The 20017-nt window shown below is 34.2% G+C and overlaps 2 protein-coding genes across 3 annotated transcripts; one reads left to right on the top strand and one right to left on the bottom strand.

The window, feature by feature from the left end:
• Positions 1 to 3058: 3058 nt before the first annotated feature.
• LOC109339217 lies at positions 3059 to 3991 on the bottom strand. Its single transcript, XM_019576631.1, has one exon. The coding sequence runs from the start codon at positions 3989 to 3991 to the stop codon at positions 3059 to 3061; it is 933 nt and encodes a 310-aa protein (XP_019432176.1).
• Positions 3992 to 6733: 2742 nt separating this feature from the next.
• LOC109339225 (angiogenic factor with G patch and FHA domains 1) lies at positions 6734 to 13134 on the top strand. 2 transcript variants are annotated; one of them, XM_019576641.1, is made up of 10 exons: positions 6734 to 6939; positions 7797 to 7902; positions 8012 to 8165; positions 8458 to 8515; positions 8600 to 8724; positions 8805 to 9002; positions 9264 to 9536; positions 9811 to 10028; positions 10209 to 10430; positions 12898 to 13134. In XM_019576641.1, the coding sequence occupies exons 1-10, from the start codon at positions 6857 to 6859 to the stop codon at positions 12994 to 12996; spliced, it is 1536 nt and encodes a 511-aa protein (XP_019432186.1). In that variant the 5' UTR covers positions 6734 to 6856; the 3' UTR covers positions 12997 to 13134. The 2 variants fall into 2 exon arrangements, with proteins under 2 accessions (XP_019432186.1, XP_019432187.1); XM_019576642.1 differs by having other exon boundaries at positions 6735 to 6939; positions 8814 to 9002.
• The last annotated feature ends 6883 nt before the right edge of the window (positions 13135 to 20017 follow it).

Below are 20017 nucleotides of genomic sequence, written 5' to 3'. Positions count from 1 at the left end.
CCATGCGATTTAACTACCTTAATTAGGAAGGGTCCTGACCATTTAGACCTTAGTTTACCCGGATATAACTTCATCCAGGAATTGAACAGCAGCACACTCTAACCTACTCGTAAGTCTTTTTGATGGATCTTCCAGTCATGATACAACTTCACCTTCTCTTTGTATAATTTGGAGGATTCATATGTAGTGAGTCTCATCTCCTCCAAATGTTGCAACTGAAGCTTCATTTGGTCACCTGCTGCTTTGGGATCCAGATTGAAGAACTTGAGGGCCCATAATGCCTTATACTGAAGCTCTACATGCAAATGACACACCATCCCATACACTAGCTGAAAATGGGATAATCTAGTGGGGGCTTTGAATGTTGTTCGATAGGTCCATATGCATCATCCAATCGAAGAGATCAATCCTTCCTTGTGGTTGACACTAGTTTTTCAAAAATTCTCTTGATTTCTTGATTAGACAACTCTGCTTGTCCATTTGTTTGTGGATGATAAGATAATGCTACCTTGTGTTGGACCCAGTAGTGTTGTAAAAGCTTCTCCAACTGTGAATTTTAGAAATGCGATCCTCCATCACTAATAAGTACACGAGGTGTACCAAACCGACTAAATACATTCCTCTTCAAAAATTTGATCACGGTCTTAGCATCATCCTTTTGTGCAGCTACGGCCTCCACCCACTTGGACACATAATTTACCGCTACCAGAATGTATACTTGTGAGTATGACAGTGGCAATGGTCCCTTGAAGTCAATTCCCCAACAATCAAACACCTCAATTTCCTGAATGTTAGTCAATGGCATCTCATTCCTCTTGGATATGTCGTCTGATCTCTGGCAAGTTGTCACATTGCTATGCATATTGATGTGCATCTTTGAATACAAAAGGCTAGTAGAAGCCAGATTCGAGGACTTTGGTAGTTGTCCTCTCTCCATTGAAGTGCCCTTCGTATGGCGAACTGTGACAATACCATATGATGTTCTTAGCCTCTTCTACAGAAACACACCTCCTCAATAATCCATCTAACCTTGTCTTAAAAATATGAGGGTCATCCCACACATACTGACGGGAATCTCGCAAGAACCTTTTCTTTTGGTGCCAAGTCAACTCTTCGGGAATTACCCCTACAACTTTAAAGTTTGCCATGTCAACAAACCATGGCCTTTCATGAATCAAGAGAAGCTTCTCATCAGGAAACTCATCCACCACCTCTGACTCTCTCACTGTTACCTCTTGATTGACCAGTCTCGATAGATGATCTACTACACAATTTTCTCTCCCCTTTTTATTCTTGATCACCAAGTCGAATTCCTGCAATAACAACACCCAGTGCAACAATCTCGGCTTGGAGTCTGATTTAGTTAACAAATACTTAATAGCAGCATGATCAGTAAAAATAATCACTCTTGATCCAATCAAGTAGGATCTACATTTTTCCAACGCATACACTATAACTAGTAGTTCCTTTTCTATTATGGCATAGTTAACTTGTGCCTCATTTAATACCTTACTAGCATAGTGTATAACATGGAAAACTTTAGCCTTTCGCTGTCCTAGTACTGCGCCGACGACAAAGTCACCAGCATCACACATAAGTTCAAAATCAAGATATCAGTCAAGCGCTATTATAACAGGATCATAAATCAATTTTTCTTTCAAAGTTTCAAAATATTTTGCATACTCGACATCAAATTGAAAAACAATATCTTTGTTAAGAAGATTACTGAGTGGTTTTGCAATTTTTGAAAAGTCTTTGATAAACCTTCTATAGAAATCTGCATGTCCAAGGAAACTCCGAATTCCCTTGACATTAAGTGGTGGTGGAAGGTCCTTGATGACCTCAATCTTCACCTTGTCAACTTTGATGCCCCAGAAAGAGATCTTGTATCCCAAGACCACTCCCTCAGTCATCATGAAGTGACACTTCTCCCAGTTCGGTACCAGATTTGTCTCACTACATCGTTGCAGAATGATGTCCATATTTGCAAAACAGCTCTCAAATGATGACCCGGAGACTGAGAAGTCATCCATAAAAAACCTCAATTCATTGCTCCACAAGATCAAAAAAAATAGCTAACATGTACCTTTGAAATGTTGTTGGTGCATTGTACAGTCCAATTAACATTTTCCTATATGTGAAGATACCAAAAGGACATGTGAAAGCTGTTTTTCTTGGTCCTGGGGATCCACAGTGATTTGGTTATAGCCTGAATACCCATCCAAAAAGCAATAGAATGTTTGTCCAGCTAATCTCTCAATCATTTGATCCATGAATGGTAGAGGAAAGTGATCTTTTCGAGTGGCATGGTTCAGTTTCCGATAATCAATGCACATACGCCATCCAGTGACTGTCCTGGTCAGGATAATTTCATCCTTATCGTTCCTAACCGTAGTCATACCCTCTTCTTTGGGACCACCTGAACCGGACTAAATCACTTGCTATCATATATGGGATAAATCATCCCAACATCCAATAGTTTCATCACTTCCTTCTTCACCACTTCCTTTATAGTGGGATTAAGACGCCTCTGAGGTTGCGCCACCGGTTTGTAATCCTCTTCCATATAGATCTTATGCATGCAATAAGATGGACTGATTCCATGCAAATCAGCCAGTGTCCACCATATCGCCCCAACATTTTTCTTTAGCACACCAATTACTTGTTGTTCTTCATCACATGAAAGGGCGCTGCTGATGATTACCGGTTTCTACCATCGGTCTTCTAAGAACACATACTTCAAATGTGAAGGAAGTAGTTTCACCTCCACCTTTGGAGCCTCATATGTCTTCTCTTTACCCAGCTCCTCAATGCGATTCTGATCAGATACAACCTTGCGGGGTACATCAAACTCTGCCAAACATGTTTTGATCATTTTATCCTCCTCAATACTGTTTCCTTCTAGGTCTCCCCTCAATACCTTCTCCAAGGGACTACTCCTATTCAAGTGAATGTCATCGAGAATGAATAAGTCATCAATGACATCCACCCGAAAGCAGTGTTGCTTGTGCCTTGGATGTTGCATAGCTTCAAAAACATTAAAATTGACCTCTTGGTCTTACGCTCTTACCTTCAACTTTCCATCATCAACATCAATAATAACCCGGGCAGTCTTCATGAATGGTTTGCCCAAAATAAGAGGAACCTCCTTATCCTCCTCAATATCCATGATGACAAAACTCACAAGAAATACTAACCCATCTACCTTTACCAAAACATCCTCTGCAGCTCCATGAGGATACTTAACAGATCCATCAGCAAGTTGCAAGGTCATCCTGGTAGGCTTGATCTCAAAATCCCCAATCCTCTTCAACATAGATATGGACATCAAATTAATTTTGGCACCCAGATCAAGTAGTGCATTTCCCACAGATAGTTCACCAATAGTGACCGAAATAGTGAAGTTGCCTAGATCTTTAGTCTTCTCAAGCAAAGACTTTTGAATGATAGCATTGCACCCAGCTTCTAAGGTCATTGTCTCTTCTGAAAACTTTATTTTCTTTGTCAACAAGTCTTTCATAAATTTAGCATAGATATGCATTTGTTCCATCGCCTCCATGAAAGGAATGTTGATATGGAGGTTCTTGAATAAATCCAAGAACCTAGCATATTGTCGCTCCTTATCTTTCTTGGAAGGTCTCTTTGGATAAGGGAGATCTTTCAGTTGAGGTAGATCACCCTTCCTCTTGTCACTGTTCTCCCTTATATCATCCTTATTAGTAGCAACCCCTTCCGCATCTTGTTTCACATCACCCTTTTGTGTGTCTCTGATTACCTTCTCTGATTTCCCAACTTCAGTTTCTCTCAGAACTTCTTTCTCAACCACTAAGTTCTCACCAATACCTTTACCAACGACCTTACCACTTCTAGTAGTGATAGATTTGTAGTGTTCTTTCATATTGGTTTGAGTGTTGGCGGAGAATTGCTGTTGATATGAATGCTCCTCTGCCTTTTGTTTAGTCAATTGACCCACCTGAGTCTCCAAATTCATGATAGATGCATCAGTATTTTTCTAGTTTGAAATGGAGACTTGCATGAATTTCTCTAATGTCTCTTCCAACTTTGTTTGCCTCTCATGCAATGGTGGATGTGGACCTTGCTGATAAGATGGTTGATATGGTGGTTGCCTGTTAGATGGTCCTGCCTCCTACCTCCACCCAAAATTTTGATTCTAGTTCTAGTTTCCCCTCCAACCCTATGAAAACTGATTGTTGAACGAAGGGTTGTTAGGGAAATTACCCTGACGAGGTTGATTGTTAACATACTGAACCCCCTCTTCTTGTGTGTTATTAGGCATTGAACATTGACCAGTAACATGATCACCCCCACAAAACTCGTAGCGTAGCACCTGTTGATGAACTGAAGGAGTTTATACCACATTTAGTTGTTGATGCAACTCGGACATCTACTTGGTGAGTGTCTCAATCTATTGTGTTAGAATCTTGTTCTGAACCAGAATGGCATTAGAAGTATTCAAGTCTAGCACCCCTCTCTTTTTATTGTCCTTCTATTATGTTGAGCTTGCCGATCTATAGCAGATAATGCAATAATAATTCTGGTGGCTTGCTCAACATCCATCGCCATCATAGTGCCACTAGTTGCGGCATCCAATATAATCTTTGTCTCTGGCTTCAACCCATTACAGAATATATTCAGTTGGTCAACATCCTCAAACCCATGGTTGGGACATTTCCTCAGCAACATCAGGAAACGTTCCCATGCCTCATATAATGCTTCCTCTGCACCTTGTCTGAATGTAGAAATTTCAAACTTCGCATGCATATACCTCACCGAAGGGAAAATTTTTGTCAAAAACTTAGTTTCCAAATCGCTCCAATTGGTTAAGCTTTGGGTTGGATGTGATTTTAGCCATTCCCTAGCTTCACCAAGGAGGGAAAATGGAAACAACATCATGTATGCAGCTTCCCTCTCAGTGTCAAAATACCCCATAGTAGCCACCAACTCATAGAAATTATCCAGATGAGCATATGGATCTTCATAATCCTTGCCCGTGAACTAGTGAGCACTGACTAGATTCATATATGCAGGCTTGATTTCCACTATCCTGACAGTGTGTGGAATCACAATGCTAGAGTAGTGCTGATGACCTTGATACGTGACATAATCACCCAACGTCCTCTCAAAATGGATAGGTCTAGTCAGACTAGTCCGCTAAAGTCTAAAAATTTATAAGACTTAAATATTATATTAAGTATTTTTTAATAAATTTGGGTTTTGTAGTCTAGATTGATCGTGCAATTTTAAAACTAGGTATTGGGTCGGGCTTATATGGACAAGTTCGAGCTACCCATTTTTTTCCTTTTTGTGAACATTTGACTTTGTGATAAGACTTAGGTGAATATTGTTTTACAATAATATTGTAATGTTTTTTGTACCATTAAGTTATCTCCTTATCTTGTGGGTAATGAACAAATCTTTTTCGATGTGTGTGGTTACCCATCTCAAAATGTATTGCTCATGAGAATTGAACTATTGACCTTTTAATCGTTCTGGGGATCTAACAGAACCTTACACCACTAGACTAATGTTGTAAAGTGAAACATAACAATGAGCGTCCTATTTTGCAAAATTTTCTTTTAAACACATGGACAAAATAGTATATCAAATGAGAGGAAACATTAAACCATTTAAATTTCATATTTTATTTCTTAATTGTGTATTTTATTTGATTTAACTTTTACAACAAAAACATAATAATAAACAATAGCTTTTACAACAAAACTAAAAGACAACATAATTGTTTACCATAAAACAAATTCACACAACCAAATTCAATTGATACTAGTTCACAACAAAGTTGTTGATGATGAACATAAAATGATATTCCTACAAAATGTAAACAATGATTATCATATAGTACAATAATGATTATACTTTGATATAGTATAGAGTTTGAACTTGAATCCATAATGCCAGTATTATAAACAGAAACAACATGATATCATTCTTAATAGTGGCCAAAAGTTTATATATTAAAGTGAAGTCACAAATTATACTGTGTTACTAAGTGAGAGTCCAATCAGAATGAGAATGAAAAATTTAATAAATGTGTGATGTTAGAATCATGTAAGTGAAATTTACATCATATATTAACTTAAACATAAGACATTAAATCTACGAGTTTGGCTGAATTGAGCATAACAATGTGTGAAAAAACTAAACATTAATATCAAATGATATATACTTTAAAAAACAGATTACATATATTAAAATTTGAATAATTATTTTTTAATTTTATACTGGCTGCCATAAATTGCAATCCGCTTAAGGCCTGCTTGGGTAATATAAATAAATTGTACCTAACCTTTTTACCCCATTTAATTTAAGGATTTAATATCTTACATTGACAATGTAAGAGTTTTTTACGGTGTCGGTAAATTATCCACCATTGATTTGTTAACCACCATTGGCTCTCAAATAAAAGTAAAACAAATTAATGGTAGATAATGTGCTGACAGTATAAAAAACTTTACATTGTCAATGTACAGATTTTAAACTCTTAATTTAATCAGAACATGTGTGAGTTAACATGAACCTTTTCGGTAACCCATTTTGACATATAGGTGAATTTTATCAACACCACCGGAGAATTAAACCATAAAATTATAATTTTAAAGAGGGTTTTTTCTAACTACTATCTTTACCCTAAATTCGAATATAAAAAACAAAAATACCTAAATTCTATGTCCAATGGAGCAGGCCTGAACAATTGGGCTTGGCTTGTGCTATTTTCAAAAAGACGATTTTGCCCTCCATAGTCTATGTTCAGAACAAAAATTGAAAAGATTCAAGCAAAAACGAGAAAGAGTAATTCAACAATCGAATTGCAATTGCTATGGATTCTGCTACTGAAAACTTGGAAAACACTGATTCTGTCTTTGTTTGGGACGAAAATTCACAGCTTTACTTTCATTCCAGGTTTTCTATTGTCCTCAAAACTCGTCATTTTATTTTTAATGTTTTTTTTCTTCCTAAATGATGATGATACTGTTTGCTCTTAATCATTTGTCAAACACGATGATGTTTAAAACGTTTACATGTTAAAATTGAAAATATATTTTACACCATCAACCGTCGACTAATCATGCATTGCCAACTCTTGATATGTGGCATCTCGGATGATTGGTTGATAGTATAAAAAAATTATATTGATGACCGGTGTTTTAAATTTTACTCCGCCCACAAAATATTACAGTTTCGGGAGTCTACTGCAATTTCCGCAACATCAGTCACAATTTCCCGCAATATTATGTAATTGCCGAAAACACAATACAACCGCAATCACAATTTAAAACACTATTGATAATGCATAACATTTGATTCAAAGAAAATATTATGAGAAATAATTTACGATTTTTAGTTGAAAAAAATTGGGATTCATTTGCTTTTATGATGGGGTTCCTATTAGGCTATTCCTAAAATTGATGAAATGTCTGTTCCTAAGGAAATGTGGTTTTCTTTCTGAACGAAACAGTCAAATGAGAATGATTTATTAGATTTTCATCCCATTCTATGCTGTCCAACCAAACATATCTTTCTTTGGGTTTATTTTATAATTTGGTTTGCCACAAAGGAATCATAGTTTTTTAGTTATTTTTCTTCATGAGATTATGAGTGTTCAACGAGGAGTACAAGTAGGTAATTGAGAGTTCTAATAGCTTGAAACATTATGGCAAGCTTCAGTTAATTTTCTGGTTTTTTTGTTGTGTGAATAACATCATTAACTTTTTTCTCTTATTTTTTTGGTTGGGGGAAATGTAATTAATTTCTCGCAGTAGTGGATTTTACCATGACCCTAATGCTGGCTGGTACTATAGCAGCAGAGATGGTCTTTATTACAAATTCGAGGATGGGAATTATGTACCTTTAGGTTCCAATAATGTAAGTTTAGGCTTCTAATTAATATCCTTCTCTGATTCTTTCAAAATTAATCTCTTTATATAATTATCATATTAAGGGTGATTTAAGTTCTAATGCATGCTGTCTCCAGGATGATTGTGGGGAAACACATCTGTGCAATAAAACTACACCGGAAAACCCTGAACAAATATATGATAACAACAATGAGGATTGCTCTTTTTTTCTTGAAAATAAATGTGAAGCTTACCAACAGACAGGAACCTCGGCTAATGAAGCAGCTAATGGTAACTAATGTCAACCTGTCAACTATATTGGAATTAATTCTTCATATTCATACTATCAAAGAGAGATTTTGGTAGTTTCTGAAAAGCGGGAAAAATATTACAGTATGATAATGGTTTGAAGCAGTGCTGTAGCCAGGCAGAAGGGGGTTACTGTCACGTGCCATCTGGTCATGTCCCCTAAACCTGCACTTAGGTTGCTTTTAATGCAAATGACAAATGATTTTCTACTACTCTTTGTGCATCGATTTATATGAGTAACTTCGGTTAACTAAGTAGGCTGTCTTTGTAATAGATTCTGTGAACTCCATGAGCAGTCCAACTAGTGAAAACCCTCCACCACCATCAGAATGGTACCTACTTTCCTCGTCCTTATAACATTGAGGATTGTACCTTCAAACTTTTCCCCAAAGGTTAGTTAATTTGCTAATGTACAGGTTAGAGGACACACTTATTGAACTTTACTTATCTGGCTACAACAACGCAGCAGTTAGGGATGATGATACAGCGGCAGTGCCTGTGGAAACAGATGATGGATATAACTCTAAGTTAGCAGCTGATGGTTTGTTCACGAGTTCCATAATTATTTTTATACTAAAAAATGTGATAACTAAGACAGCTCCTAATCGAGTTTGTTTCCTGAATGCATAGCTTACAGAAACAGTTATGAAGCCGAAGGTGAGTGGATTCCAGACCCAATGGATGAAAATGGCATAGCTGATAAAACAACTGTAGATGAAGGTATAGCTGACAGCAATACTTATGAACTGGAAGAAGGTGAATGGATCCCAGACCCAGAGGATGAAAACGACATAGCTGGCAGAACTACCATAGATGAAGGTATTGGCACAGATATGCATGCTTGTCTGATTATGTATATTCATCTGCATGCAACATCTATTCTACATATCTGATAGCTTGTGTCTTGTAACTGTCAAGCATTTTATATTTCTTGCACCGTGTTAATTCTTTAATTTAGTTTGCTTTGTGCGCCTTGTCAAATGTTTTTCTCTCTGCATGGATGTTATATGACCTTTCTGATACCACCATTGAAAGTGCATGCCCCCATTTTTTTGATTTGCTTGATGCATACCATTACAGGCATCTTGTTGGATGAAGAGAGATGGCAAGCTCAGTATGGTCAAGTCACTGAATCAGAGAAAGATTTAGTTTCGGAGTTTCAAATTGTGGACTTGTGGGATTGGGAAATGGTTAGAGGATCAATAAAAGATGGAAAAGATAAGGCGGCAAGATTGGTTGGAAGGCTAGTGAAACAATCTGCAAAGACTCATCCATCTATTCCTTCTAGTGGAGGGAAATTAAGATCTGCTCCTATATGTGAAGTACATCTCAATCTGGTACGAGTCAAAACAGGTCTGCATTTTACTCCTGTATATAAGGTGCGCAACTATTATCGAGAGATATAAGAAAGACGTAATCCTACAAAATATGAAAAGATTTCAGGCTTGTAAATCGTTCATTTTGAACCTTGTTCAATTTCATTTTAAAATTATGGCTGAGTTCAAGCAACAAGAAGGTAGCTCATTGTCAACTATTAAATTGAAGTAGTATTGTATTTTAAGTTAAATGGTTGTTCTAGAGGTACTCACTGGACTAATTATGGCTGCTTGGCGTGTTCTTTTATCAGGACAAGTATACAAATTGCGAAATCCTAGTGCAAGATATATGGCTTCTCTATCCACCTATGATTCTGCCAACCCAACAAAAGATTGGGATTTTCCTCAGTTATCATCTAGTAGAAAAGTCACTCGTCTTTCTAGGTCCAGTGAAAGCACTGCTTCAGCTTCTGGTGAAATCCCCATAGAGAAAGCTTTGTTCATGTCAAGTCAACTCTCTGCATCCAAGGTATGTAGTCAAAGTTGAAAGTCTAGCAATCACATGGTGCATTTGTTCCTTGTATAATAGATGGTTGTCAAACTTATAGAAATAATACAGAATGATACAAGAAGTAGGCATGTATTTCAAACATCAATAACAACTGAATACTTATTAAACTTATAAATTTCGCCTTTTTCGCTATGCCAGCAAATAAAATGTCAATACAGAGATAGGGCTGCGGCAAGAAGAATCTTACATGGTGGCTATGGTAAGGGTCCAGGACAGAAGAATCAAGTACTCGGCGATGATGATACACCCTCATCACCTTTTTCTGATTGTCCGCAACAAGCAGCATCAGAGGCTTTAGAGATGTCATTTGGAGTGGGTAGTTATGCCAGAAAACTTCTCGAAAATATGGGTTGGAAGGAGGTATTTTCTTAGATCTTACTGCCTTCAAGAATCCCCTCATTAATTTTTAAGATTCTATTATAACTGCAGTTTTTCTTATTTAAACACTAATACTACTTCATGCAAATGAGCTTGTAGCTCAACTGCCATCAGGCTGTCTCTAGGATTGGTTATGAATATGATGATAATGTTAAATGTTTGGTCCTCCAAATCCCCAATAGGGCAACTACGCCCTCCACATATATAGAGGGGCAATATCACGAGAGAACTTGATTATTGTGAGAGCGTAGAAAACACATAGCCTCTCTTTGGTAGAGGAGAATTAGAAGGGAGAGAAAAGGGTGAGAAGAGATTGAAGAGAAAATGAGAATTTCTCTTGTTTGGTTGAGAAGAGAGAAAGGGAGGAGAGAATAAAAAGCATGTGGGACCTACATAAAAATCTCTCTCCTCCTTTGGTGAGAAAATGAGAGGAGATGGAAATTTTGACATAAATGGCCTTCAATTTTTTTAATATACTTCTTAGTTTTAAATACTATTAATATAAATAATTCTCTTTTAAATATAAAAATATCAATTAAAAATGTTAATTGAAATTATGATAAAATATATCATTTAAAATTATAATTTTTATTTTTAGTTAACAATAAAATAACATTTATCTCTCTCATTTCTTTATTTTAGGGACATTTGAATCATAATACCACCTCTCTCTTCTCATTTTCTATCCAAACAAAAGAGAAAGAGAAAGAGAAGAAAATATCTCTTTCAATTCATTTTCTCTCATTCTTCTCTTATACCAAACATTACTAAAATCTACTCTATTTCTCCTCTTTCTCTTTCACACCTATTTCTTTCTTTTTTCTTATTTTCTCTTGAGCAACCAAACAAAGCAGTGAATCGCATGACCCTTCCACTATATTCCTTTCCCCAACACACTTTATTATTACAGGCCAAGATTAGAATGTTCACTTAGTTAAATGCGTGACACGTCTACCTTTTTCCTTCATCGACTTGTTCTTCTGCATATCAATTAGTATTTTATCTATACTATTTTTATATGCATATGAATTTATTTGCATACATATCTATTAATAAGTAGGATCTTACGGGTCGTGTTATGATCCTACATTTACGATCTTTGACTCCCCTCTTGATCCTAAGTAAAATTTTGATTTTGACTACCTTGCTCATAATAATGAAAAACAAGCAAGAAGATGAAAGAAAAGCAAACTCTGTGGAAACCCTTTGGAGGAACACAATCAAGACACGCTCGGCTCTTTAAAATCTTTTCCTTTGAGCAAGACTTGCTTTTCTATCCCTGAAAACTCTTCCTTCCATTCCCATGGTTTTCCACCTTTATAATGAGCCTTCAATGTGTTTTTATGGATAAAACGCAATTTTTTGAAATGTTTGGCGCATTGGCGCCACTTAACAGACACGGGGGTGCCTGGGCACCAACTAAACAGTAGCTACGCTTCTCTGGGGTGTCTGGGCGCTAGCTTCAGCCTCCAATCTTGATTTTGTAATTTTAGCGTTTATAATGAGTCTTCAATGTGTCTTTATGGAGAAAATGCATTTTTTGAAATGTTTGGCACCTGGGCGCCACTTAACAGACACATGGGGCACCTGGGCACTAACCAAACAGTAGCTGTGCTTCTATGGGCATCTGGGCGCTAGCTTTAGTCTCCAATCTTGATTTTGTAATTTTAGCGATCCAATACTCGTTTCATGCATTTTTGGACCTTTTGCATTCAAATTTGATCTCAAAATTTTGATTTGACATTGTTTATGTGGTGTCAAGGCACTCAGATCGATGCCTAAGTCACCATCCTTCCTTCCTAAACACCTAAATACCATAACTAAAAGACTCAACGAGTCACTTTATTCAACAATCTAATTTAAAAATACTTTAAAATGTGAACATAGAAATAAACTGAGACTAAGAACAAAGTCAAGGAAGAAGGGAAATTACTCAAATAAAGTATAAAAATACCATGTTGTTGCCCAAAAACAACCCTCCTCTTGCATTGCTTCTGAAATACGTTATGAGATAGGGAAAACTAGTGGCTGTCTTGTACTTTTTTTCTCCTGCTTGGTCATGTATGATATAAGTTTTGTTCCAAATCTGGCCTTTAAGTTTGCAAACATCAATATTGTTACCCTTTTTGTCAATTTGGATGTAACATTGCCAAAACTTCCAATACCATTGAGATTCAATAAAGTTTAAGCTAGTTGTCAACTGCTTGATAAAACTGTTCCTTTCATCATACCTTAGGACCGACTATGTATAGCACCAAGTACAAAATAGCAAAACCTCCATTAAAACTCAATAAAAAGTATTTTTTCTCTATCTTCTTCTTGGTTTTAGACACTATTTAGCCATGTATTATACTAACTTCTATCACATCTTTTTCCAATTACTCATGGGGCTCATATATTCTTTTATTAGGCAATTATCATTTACATGCTACCTTCCATCATTGTGCAGGGAGAAGGGCTTGGAAGATCGACCAAGGGCTTGGTGGAACCTATCCAACCAGCTGGAAACATTGGCAGTGCGGGTTTGGGATGGCCTCGTAGAAATTGACAAAATTAATGTGCAGGGAGCGATGGCAGTGCTACTCTGAGAAACTTCCTACCATGTCAATGCACCATTGAAGTCACAGTTCTGGGAAATGTTTGCACTTTAGGATGCATTTCCTATTGGCTGAAAAACAAAGGGATTCAGAAATTGATAGAATTTCTGTTCCCATCTTGTTTCGTTATCATTCCAGAAATCACTCTAAAATCCTAGTGCATCTTCAATGTGAAAGATTGAAAGAGTTGTGGCCAGTGATGGTGCCTCAATGATTAGTGATGGCTGAGCATTGACAATGAAATCGGTGTCTCTGGTGGAGGGTGATGGGCAAGCAGTTCAAACTCTGTAGTGGCTACTTTTCAAACTCTGTAGTACAAACAGAATTTGTAAAGGTGACTATTTTTATTTAGTTTAGATAATTTGCTTTCAAAACTTTCAAACATCTACTTGTCAATTATACGCACCCAGATTACTTTTCTCTTCCAAATTCTTTCCCTCTAATTTCCCTGAAACAAAGACATGGCCTTTGAACTATTTACTGTGCTCAGGTACATAATCTTATGTTTGACTCTTGGAAACTTATTATACATTTTTACCTTCCTCGTAAGAAGACCAAACACCTTGAATATAGTTGAGCTCTTCTACAGCAATCTTTTCTCTAAAGTATGAAAGCTAGAAAGTATGTATACTTGGATTAAACCAACTGAAAGATAGATAAAACCTTGCTTTTTAATGTTAGAGACGGCCCATTTTGAATAACTTCATCCCTTTGAAACATTACATAGCACTCTGCAAATAATGAGGAGTGTCTCCATTCAGACACAATCATGCACTTGCATATTTGGTCACAAAAAATGCATATTTTCCAACAAAAAGAAAATTCTTCTAAATTAAATTTAATAGTATATACAACTGTTAATAAAAAGTTGATTTTTTTTGGTATTACCAAAAGGGTATCTCTAGAGTAAGGAACTAATCTCTTTCGGGTGTGTGATTGCCTCTTCTAATATGTATTATTCCCTGGAATTGAACCCTTTAGTCTTTTTGGAATTTAATGGAATCTTATATCACTATTGCCCCTTCTAATAGGTATTATTCCCTGGAATTGAACCCTTTAGTCATTTTGGAATTTAGTGAAGTCTTATATCACTAGACTATTGTCTTGTTGATAATGAAAAGTTGAAAATGAAATAACTAATTGACTATGAAAATGCTTAAAGTCTAATGAATGAATTAACATCTTCATCATTTATCATCTCTTCTCATCACTGCCATTTCGAGATGTTGCAGCTGAACTTCTCTCCAAGTTCTTTTGTTGGAGCTCTTGTTTCAGTTTTTCGATCTCCTGGTCCTTTTCTTCCATTTTACCTTGCAACATAAAAACCTGCATTTCATCCCATTCAGGTACAAGGGCTGCATCTCATATATGTAGCTAAATAATTGCACTAGCCAGTGTTGATTGTTAATAAAATTTTAAGGATTTGTTTGGGAGTATTGTTTTGGAGGGGGAAAAGGAAGAGATAACTTTAGAGGATTAGGAAGGCTTAGGTGGCCCTAGTGTGGATTCAGGGACAGGTGAAGCCTAATAGGATGCTCATACTCGGCCTGGTTTTGGATAATAGTACACAACAGGTTAAGGGTGAGAATATTAAGTAATGGAAGACAATAAAATTATCTTTGTAATCTATTTAATTGCCATGTATGATTGAATATCAATGTGTGAGCTCCCTCTCAAGGCCACGAGGCCCATCTAGTCAAGACCATAGGGTCAGGCTGTTGATATAATAAAAAGAAGTGTTTCCATATTCAAGATATTAATTCTAAATAACATTAATTAACAACTAATGATCTTAAATAAAAATGTATATCCATTTAAAATATTGTTCTTCATTCTTTTAAATACTTAAACTTAACGATGGTTGGATCCAGTGATTTAAATTGTAGACTACATCAAGTGATGCAACTGTAATATTGTAGTTGTGGCGTGACTCTGAATCACAATAATGCGGCCGCATCGGGCTGAAACACAATCACATCTGGCCATATTTGAATCATATCAGACTACATCGAATTCAAAAATATATTTTTAATCACAAAATAATTCACATCGCAACACAACCACAATTTGAAATATTGGCTGAATCAGAATAAAAAGTTTCAACTATTTTCTTGTCAATATAAATCACCATGTTATTTGTAAAAAAGTTATCTTCCATATTACTACACAATCTTGTTTTGATTTTCTTCATTGTTGAAAATGATCTTTCTGTAATAGTTGTAGAAACTGTAAGAGTTAAAGTAAGACGAATAATTCGATCAAGTAAATAATATGCATTAATCTTTCCGATTTTGTCAAAGTTAATTCAGAGATCATTAAGAGGTTCTTCAAATCTGAATAGCTAAGAGAATAAAAAATAAAATGTTGAAGTTAATATATCAAGTTAGGCCAATACTACACTTTGCAACTTCTGAAGAATTTCCTTTAATCAAACAATTTGCCTTATTCCAATCAATTTGGAGCTTGCACCCGCATCCATTTCTAAATGTTTACAACAATAATAATAAATATGCAAGGATTAAATTTACTGAATCAACATCTAGAATGAAATTTTGAAGTATTTCATAGTAAAATTCCATGTAACAAGAGATGGACATAAAGAAACATTTTTCTTTTTTATATCAGAGTCCAATTAAATAGTGTAAAGTTTCTTTTACAGAAGATTTCTATTGTAGTCATGATTTGTATGCATGAAAGAAAGGCAAAGACATGTTTTGAGTTCTTAAATAGAGGGATTTTAAATACAAAACCTACATGCAAAGGTTAATGATGAGGAACAGTCAAATCAACAATAACAAGATGGAAATATTCATTGATAATCTCAATCCAAAATTAAAGAAAAAAATTAAGGCATCAAAGATGATAAATTTATATGCCCGTTGAACATGATAATCGTTACAGATTTACAGTATTTGTTAATGAGCATGAGTTGTATACTATTCTTAATATCATACATATGCTTTTCTTATTCTATAGAAGGCTTTTAACCTGAGCCACTTGGTCAAATGCTTTCTTCATACAAACCAAAGCTAAACTAAATGAGATAAATTTGGTCTAAAGATGACTACGAAAAATTGTATTATCATTAAATAATAAATATATATATATATATTCATACTACTGCATATTGTTCTATTATCTTATCTCTACAGCTAGATGAAAGGGATTCGGTAATGAATCTTTGTGTCAATCCATAATTATTTGATTCTATAGAATCATATATTCCAATCTCACTTCATCTGAATTTAGAAATTATGCCTTTTTATATGAATTCTGAATTAGAATCATCAACTTAGTTGGTGTTATTGATAAAACAAGCAATATCAGCACCATTGGCTGGTATAAAGAATCATCATTTTAATCAATAGTCACATGCTATGAAGACGTGTATCGGATACGATACATATCCGATACGTCAACACGCATTTTTTCTAAAATACAGGATATAATACGTTCAGGGATACGTGTATAAAATAATAAAAACACATAAAATATGATAAAATTATAAGTGTAAATTAAAATATCCAAAGTAAAAAATATTATGAAAATTGAAAATCATTGCCCTCCATACCAAATCTATCTTATCTTATTTTAATGAAAACGAATCTATCTTATCCTATTTTGTTGAAAACTAATCTACATATCCTATATTTTATTGAAAACGAACGTACGCGTCGGACATCGATACGTGAGAGTATTTAACGAATTCATGCTTCGGAGGTCACATGCAACAAGTAGATTAGAAAGCATATCAAAACTTATGATGAATTTAACACCAACAATGAATTTATATTCCACACAAAATAACAAAAAAAGAATTGGTATATATATACCCGTTGCAGAAGTGGAGAGATACTACTCCAATATTCTATTTCATTCTAGTCCAAAAATTGAAAAATGTTACTTTAATATAATTATACATAATTATTTATTATAATTAGGCATATATATAATCATACATTTATTTATATCCGACTGAATAATTTAATCAATTAAATTTTAAATAAAAATTTCTTCCAATTTAATGAATGACTCGAATTTCATAATATTCGTTTATAAATCAGCGAGTTCTCAGGAAAGTAGTAGATTGCTAAAAAGTAAAAAGGAAGAAAACACAGACAAAATGAAAATATGTGAAATCATTTTTGATAAGTTTCTTTAGTACCCAGTAAAAGCACCATTATTTATTAGGAAATTCTTATGTGCAATATTCTTCTTTACATTAGAAGAAAAGAAAAAATCTCTATCTTATATGAATGAAAAATGGTATATTAATATTTAAAATTAATCTACACTAAATTCTTCTCTACCATAAAAAATGATATATATCATAAAGTGATATTTTACTTATTATTGATGATTGACTTACAAGTGATATATTTCTTTTAATATAAAAATTTAGAAATTAAATTTCATATAAGTATATATCAAGCTCTAAATAATTTTATGCACTACAAGTTTTACCTAATTTATACCAAAAATACAAGTTTTACATAATATATAACTAGTAGATGTTATAATGAGTAGTGTCATATTTAAAGAATTTAGTAATAAAGAAATAATAGAAGATAAACATATTAGTATGATAATATTATGACGAATCTATAATAACATGAAGTTTCAAGGGAGACTCCTTGTATGTTTACTTCGTTCCTAGTCATGGGTACCCACAAAAAATACCCACAATAGGTTGGGTCTGGGTTCGGATAATGAGGTATTCAAACTTAAGGGTATCAGGATCCACTATTCCTTCTTATATATATATATTGTTAATCTATAATGTTATATTGTTAATTCATAAATGTGATTGTTATATTGTTAACTATTGTTAAACAATGATGTCAGTGATATTATATTGCTAAGTATTGGTGTGATGTTATGTTGTTAATTTACATGTATAATCCAATATTTTGTTGATTGAACAATTCTTACTAAATCAATTTAATATTATAATTTTGAAATGGTAAATTTAAAATGTATTTAAAACTTTAAATAATTTTTATAATTTTTCTCTTGTTAATTACCTAAATAACATATAAGATTGTAGGAAGCAAACACATAAGTACATAAATTACTCGCAATTATTTGAAATGACTTTTGAATTTGTGGGTACCCGCCGATTTGCTGGGAACCCAAGGATCCGTGGGTAGCAGACCCGGTGAATATTATCGTGGGTCTGAGGTGGGTTTGGGTTCAATAATAAAACAACGGGGCGATCCCAGATCCTCCAGATTCATTGCCATCCTTAGTTCTGAGGGAGTATATAAGTTATATATTAATTTAGTTCGTTTTAATATGAGATATTATGAGAGATGTAAATAGAGAGAATATGAAATTTTGAGAAATAAATTTAGTAAGTTTGTTGAGCACCATAAAAAGCACAATTAATTATTAGACAAATCTCTTGTGCAAGATTCATGTTTACATTTGAAGAAAAAAATAAAATAATAAAATGTCCTTCCTATCAATAATCAATACTATAAAGTAGTTTGGGGAGGTTTTAAATTTTTTGACCTATGTAATATTTACAAACTTTACATATTGATAGATGAATTCCTTAAGCATCAAGAAACATCTTAAATTTAGTTTTGGCACATGAGATTTGCCAAAACTCATGTATAATTTGTTTTAGTTTCTTGCTTTTAACATCTATTTATATTTTAAGAAGAGCCATAAACAAAGAAGCAATATACTTATGTTTCCACTTATTGTTTACAATAATAGTCGTTCCACAACGTTAGCACGTAATCAATACAAAAATGTTTTGTGAAAGTTTAAAATTTGTGCATCCATCATATAATATCTTAATTGTAATGGATAGATATGTTATTCATTAACAAATTTTACCTAAGTTGTATGAAAAAAAGTTAATTTCACCGAAATATAGCTTGTTGTTTAGAAAATTATCTCATATTTGCATGGATTATAACACCCCAAACAAAGATAAGCGTCGTTAGAGAAACTATTTGTAGAATATAGGAAGCTATGTATGGAATATAACTACATATCTTGCATTTTCAAAATCACCCTTGTCAATGTCATATAATCCATGGGTAGAAAGAGAAATGTCATTTTGCATCGTTGTGATTTTTTGTTGAAAATGATGTCTTTTTTGTTTATGTTTCTGTTTCTTTTCCTGTTTTCCGCGCTCCTTGTCTATAAATTAAAACCCCCACCACCTTCGTTTTTCATTCATTCAGCTGTTCTCCTTCACCTCTCACTTTTTGTGTGTTCATTCTGCTTCTTTAGGTACTCATTCACTTTGCTCTTTTTTATCTTTTATTTTTCTATATTGGCTCTTCCTTCTTTCTTTCTTTTTTTTTGTTGTTTTTTATCCGCAATTGCTGGTTGTTAGTATTTTTGTTGTAGGTGAGACTCTACCATCAACCTCCTTTACTCTAACCATCAAACCACCTTATAATTAATTTTTTATTGATGGTGAGACTTGAACCCATAATCTCCTACACTCCATTCCTTACGTTGTGTTGTTATTCTGCTTATTTTTTATGAACATGGTTCTTTCATGGTATTGATTCTTTGTTATTGTTTTGGTGTTTTTTTTTTGCTTAACACTACTATCTTTGTTTCACTTTGAAAGATCTAATTTACGTGCAGAATCATTATGCATTGTAATCCACGGTCCCCTTTATGAGTAATTGTTTTTGGAGGGAAGGCTTGTGAATCTTTTTACAAGTGTCTATCATCGTTATAGATTTTGTCTTTCCATTCTGGTCTAAAAACTAACTCAAAAATAAATATCAGGGAGTTTCCATTTTATCTCGACGTTGTCTTAGCTGTGTTATGCTATCATAATTTAGTTTCAACTCATTTTACTTATAAACTGTCATTCTTAATCTTCGTCAGAGTGCTGAATTAATAAGAAAAATTATAGTTAGAATAAAATAGAATTAAGCATCATCTTTGTTGTCTACTCTAGGTAAGAAGAAGGATCCTATTTGTTGGTTTCTCATT

This window comes from Lupinus angustifolius, unplaced genomic scaffold (genome assembly GCF_001865875.1).
Source record: "Lupinus angustifolius cultivar Tanjil unplaced genomic scaffold, LupAngTanjil_v1.0 Scaffold_61_1, whole genome shotgun sequence".
Lineage (NCBI taxonomy): Eukaryota > Viridiplantae > Streptophyta > Magnoliopsida > Fabales > Fabaceae > Lupinus > Lupinus angustifolius.
Note: the sequence above shows the minus strand (reverse complement) of the source record. Positions and strands in the feature narration are given on the sequence as shown.

Excerpts from the sequence above, each read along its gene's own strand:
- LOC109339217 (XM_019576631.1), bottom strand. The coding sequence starts at position 3,991 with ATGAATTTGGAGACTCAGGTGGGTCAATTGACTAAACAAAAGGCAGAG.
- LOC109339225 (XM_019576641.1), top strand. The coding sequence starts at position 6,857 with ATGGATTCTGCTACTGAAAACTTGGAAAACACTGATTCTGTCTTTGTT. Across the intron at positions 8,166-8,457 it reads GGCTAATGAAGCAGCTAATG|ATTCTGTGAACTCCATGAGC; the intron begins GTAACTAATGTC and ends TCTTTGTAATAG. Across the intron at positions 10,029-10,208 it reads GTCAACTCTCTGCATCCAAG|CAAATAAAATGTCAATACAG; the intron begins GTATGTAGTCAA and ends TCGCTATGCCAG.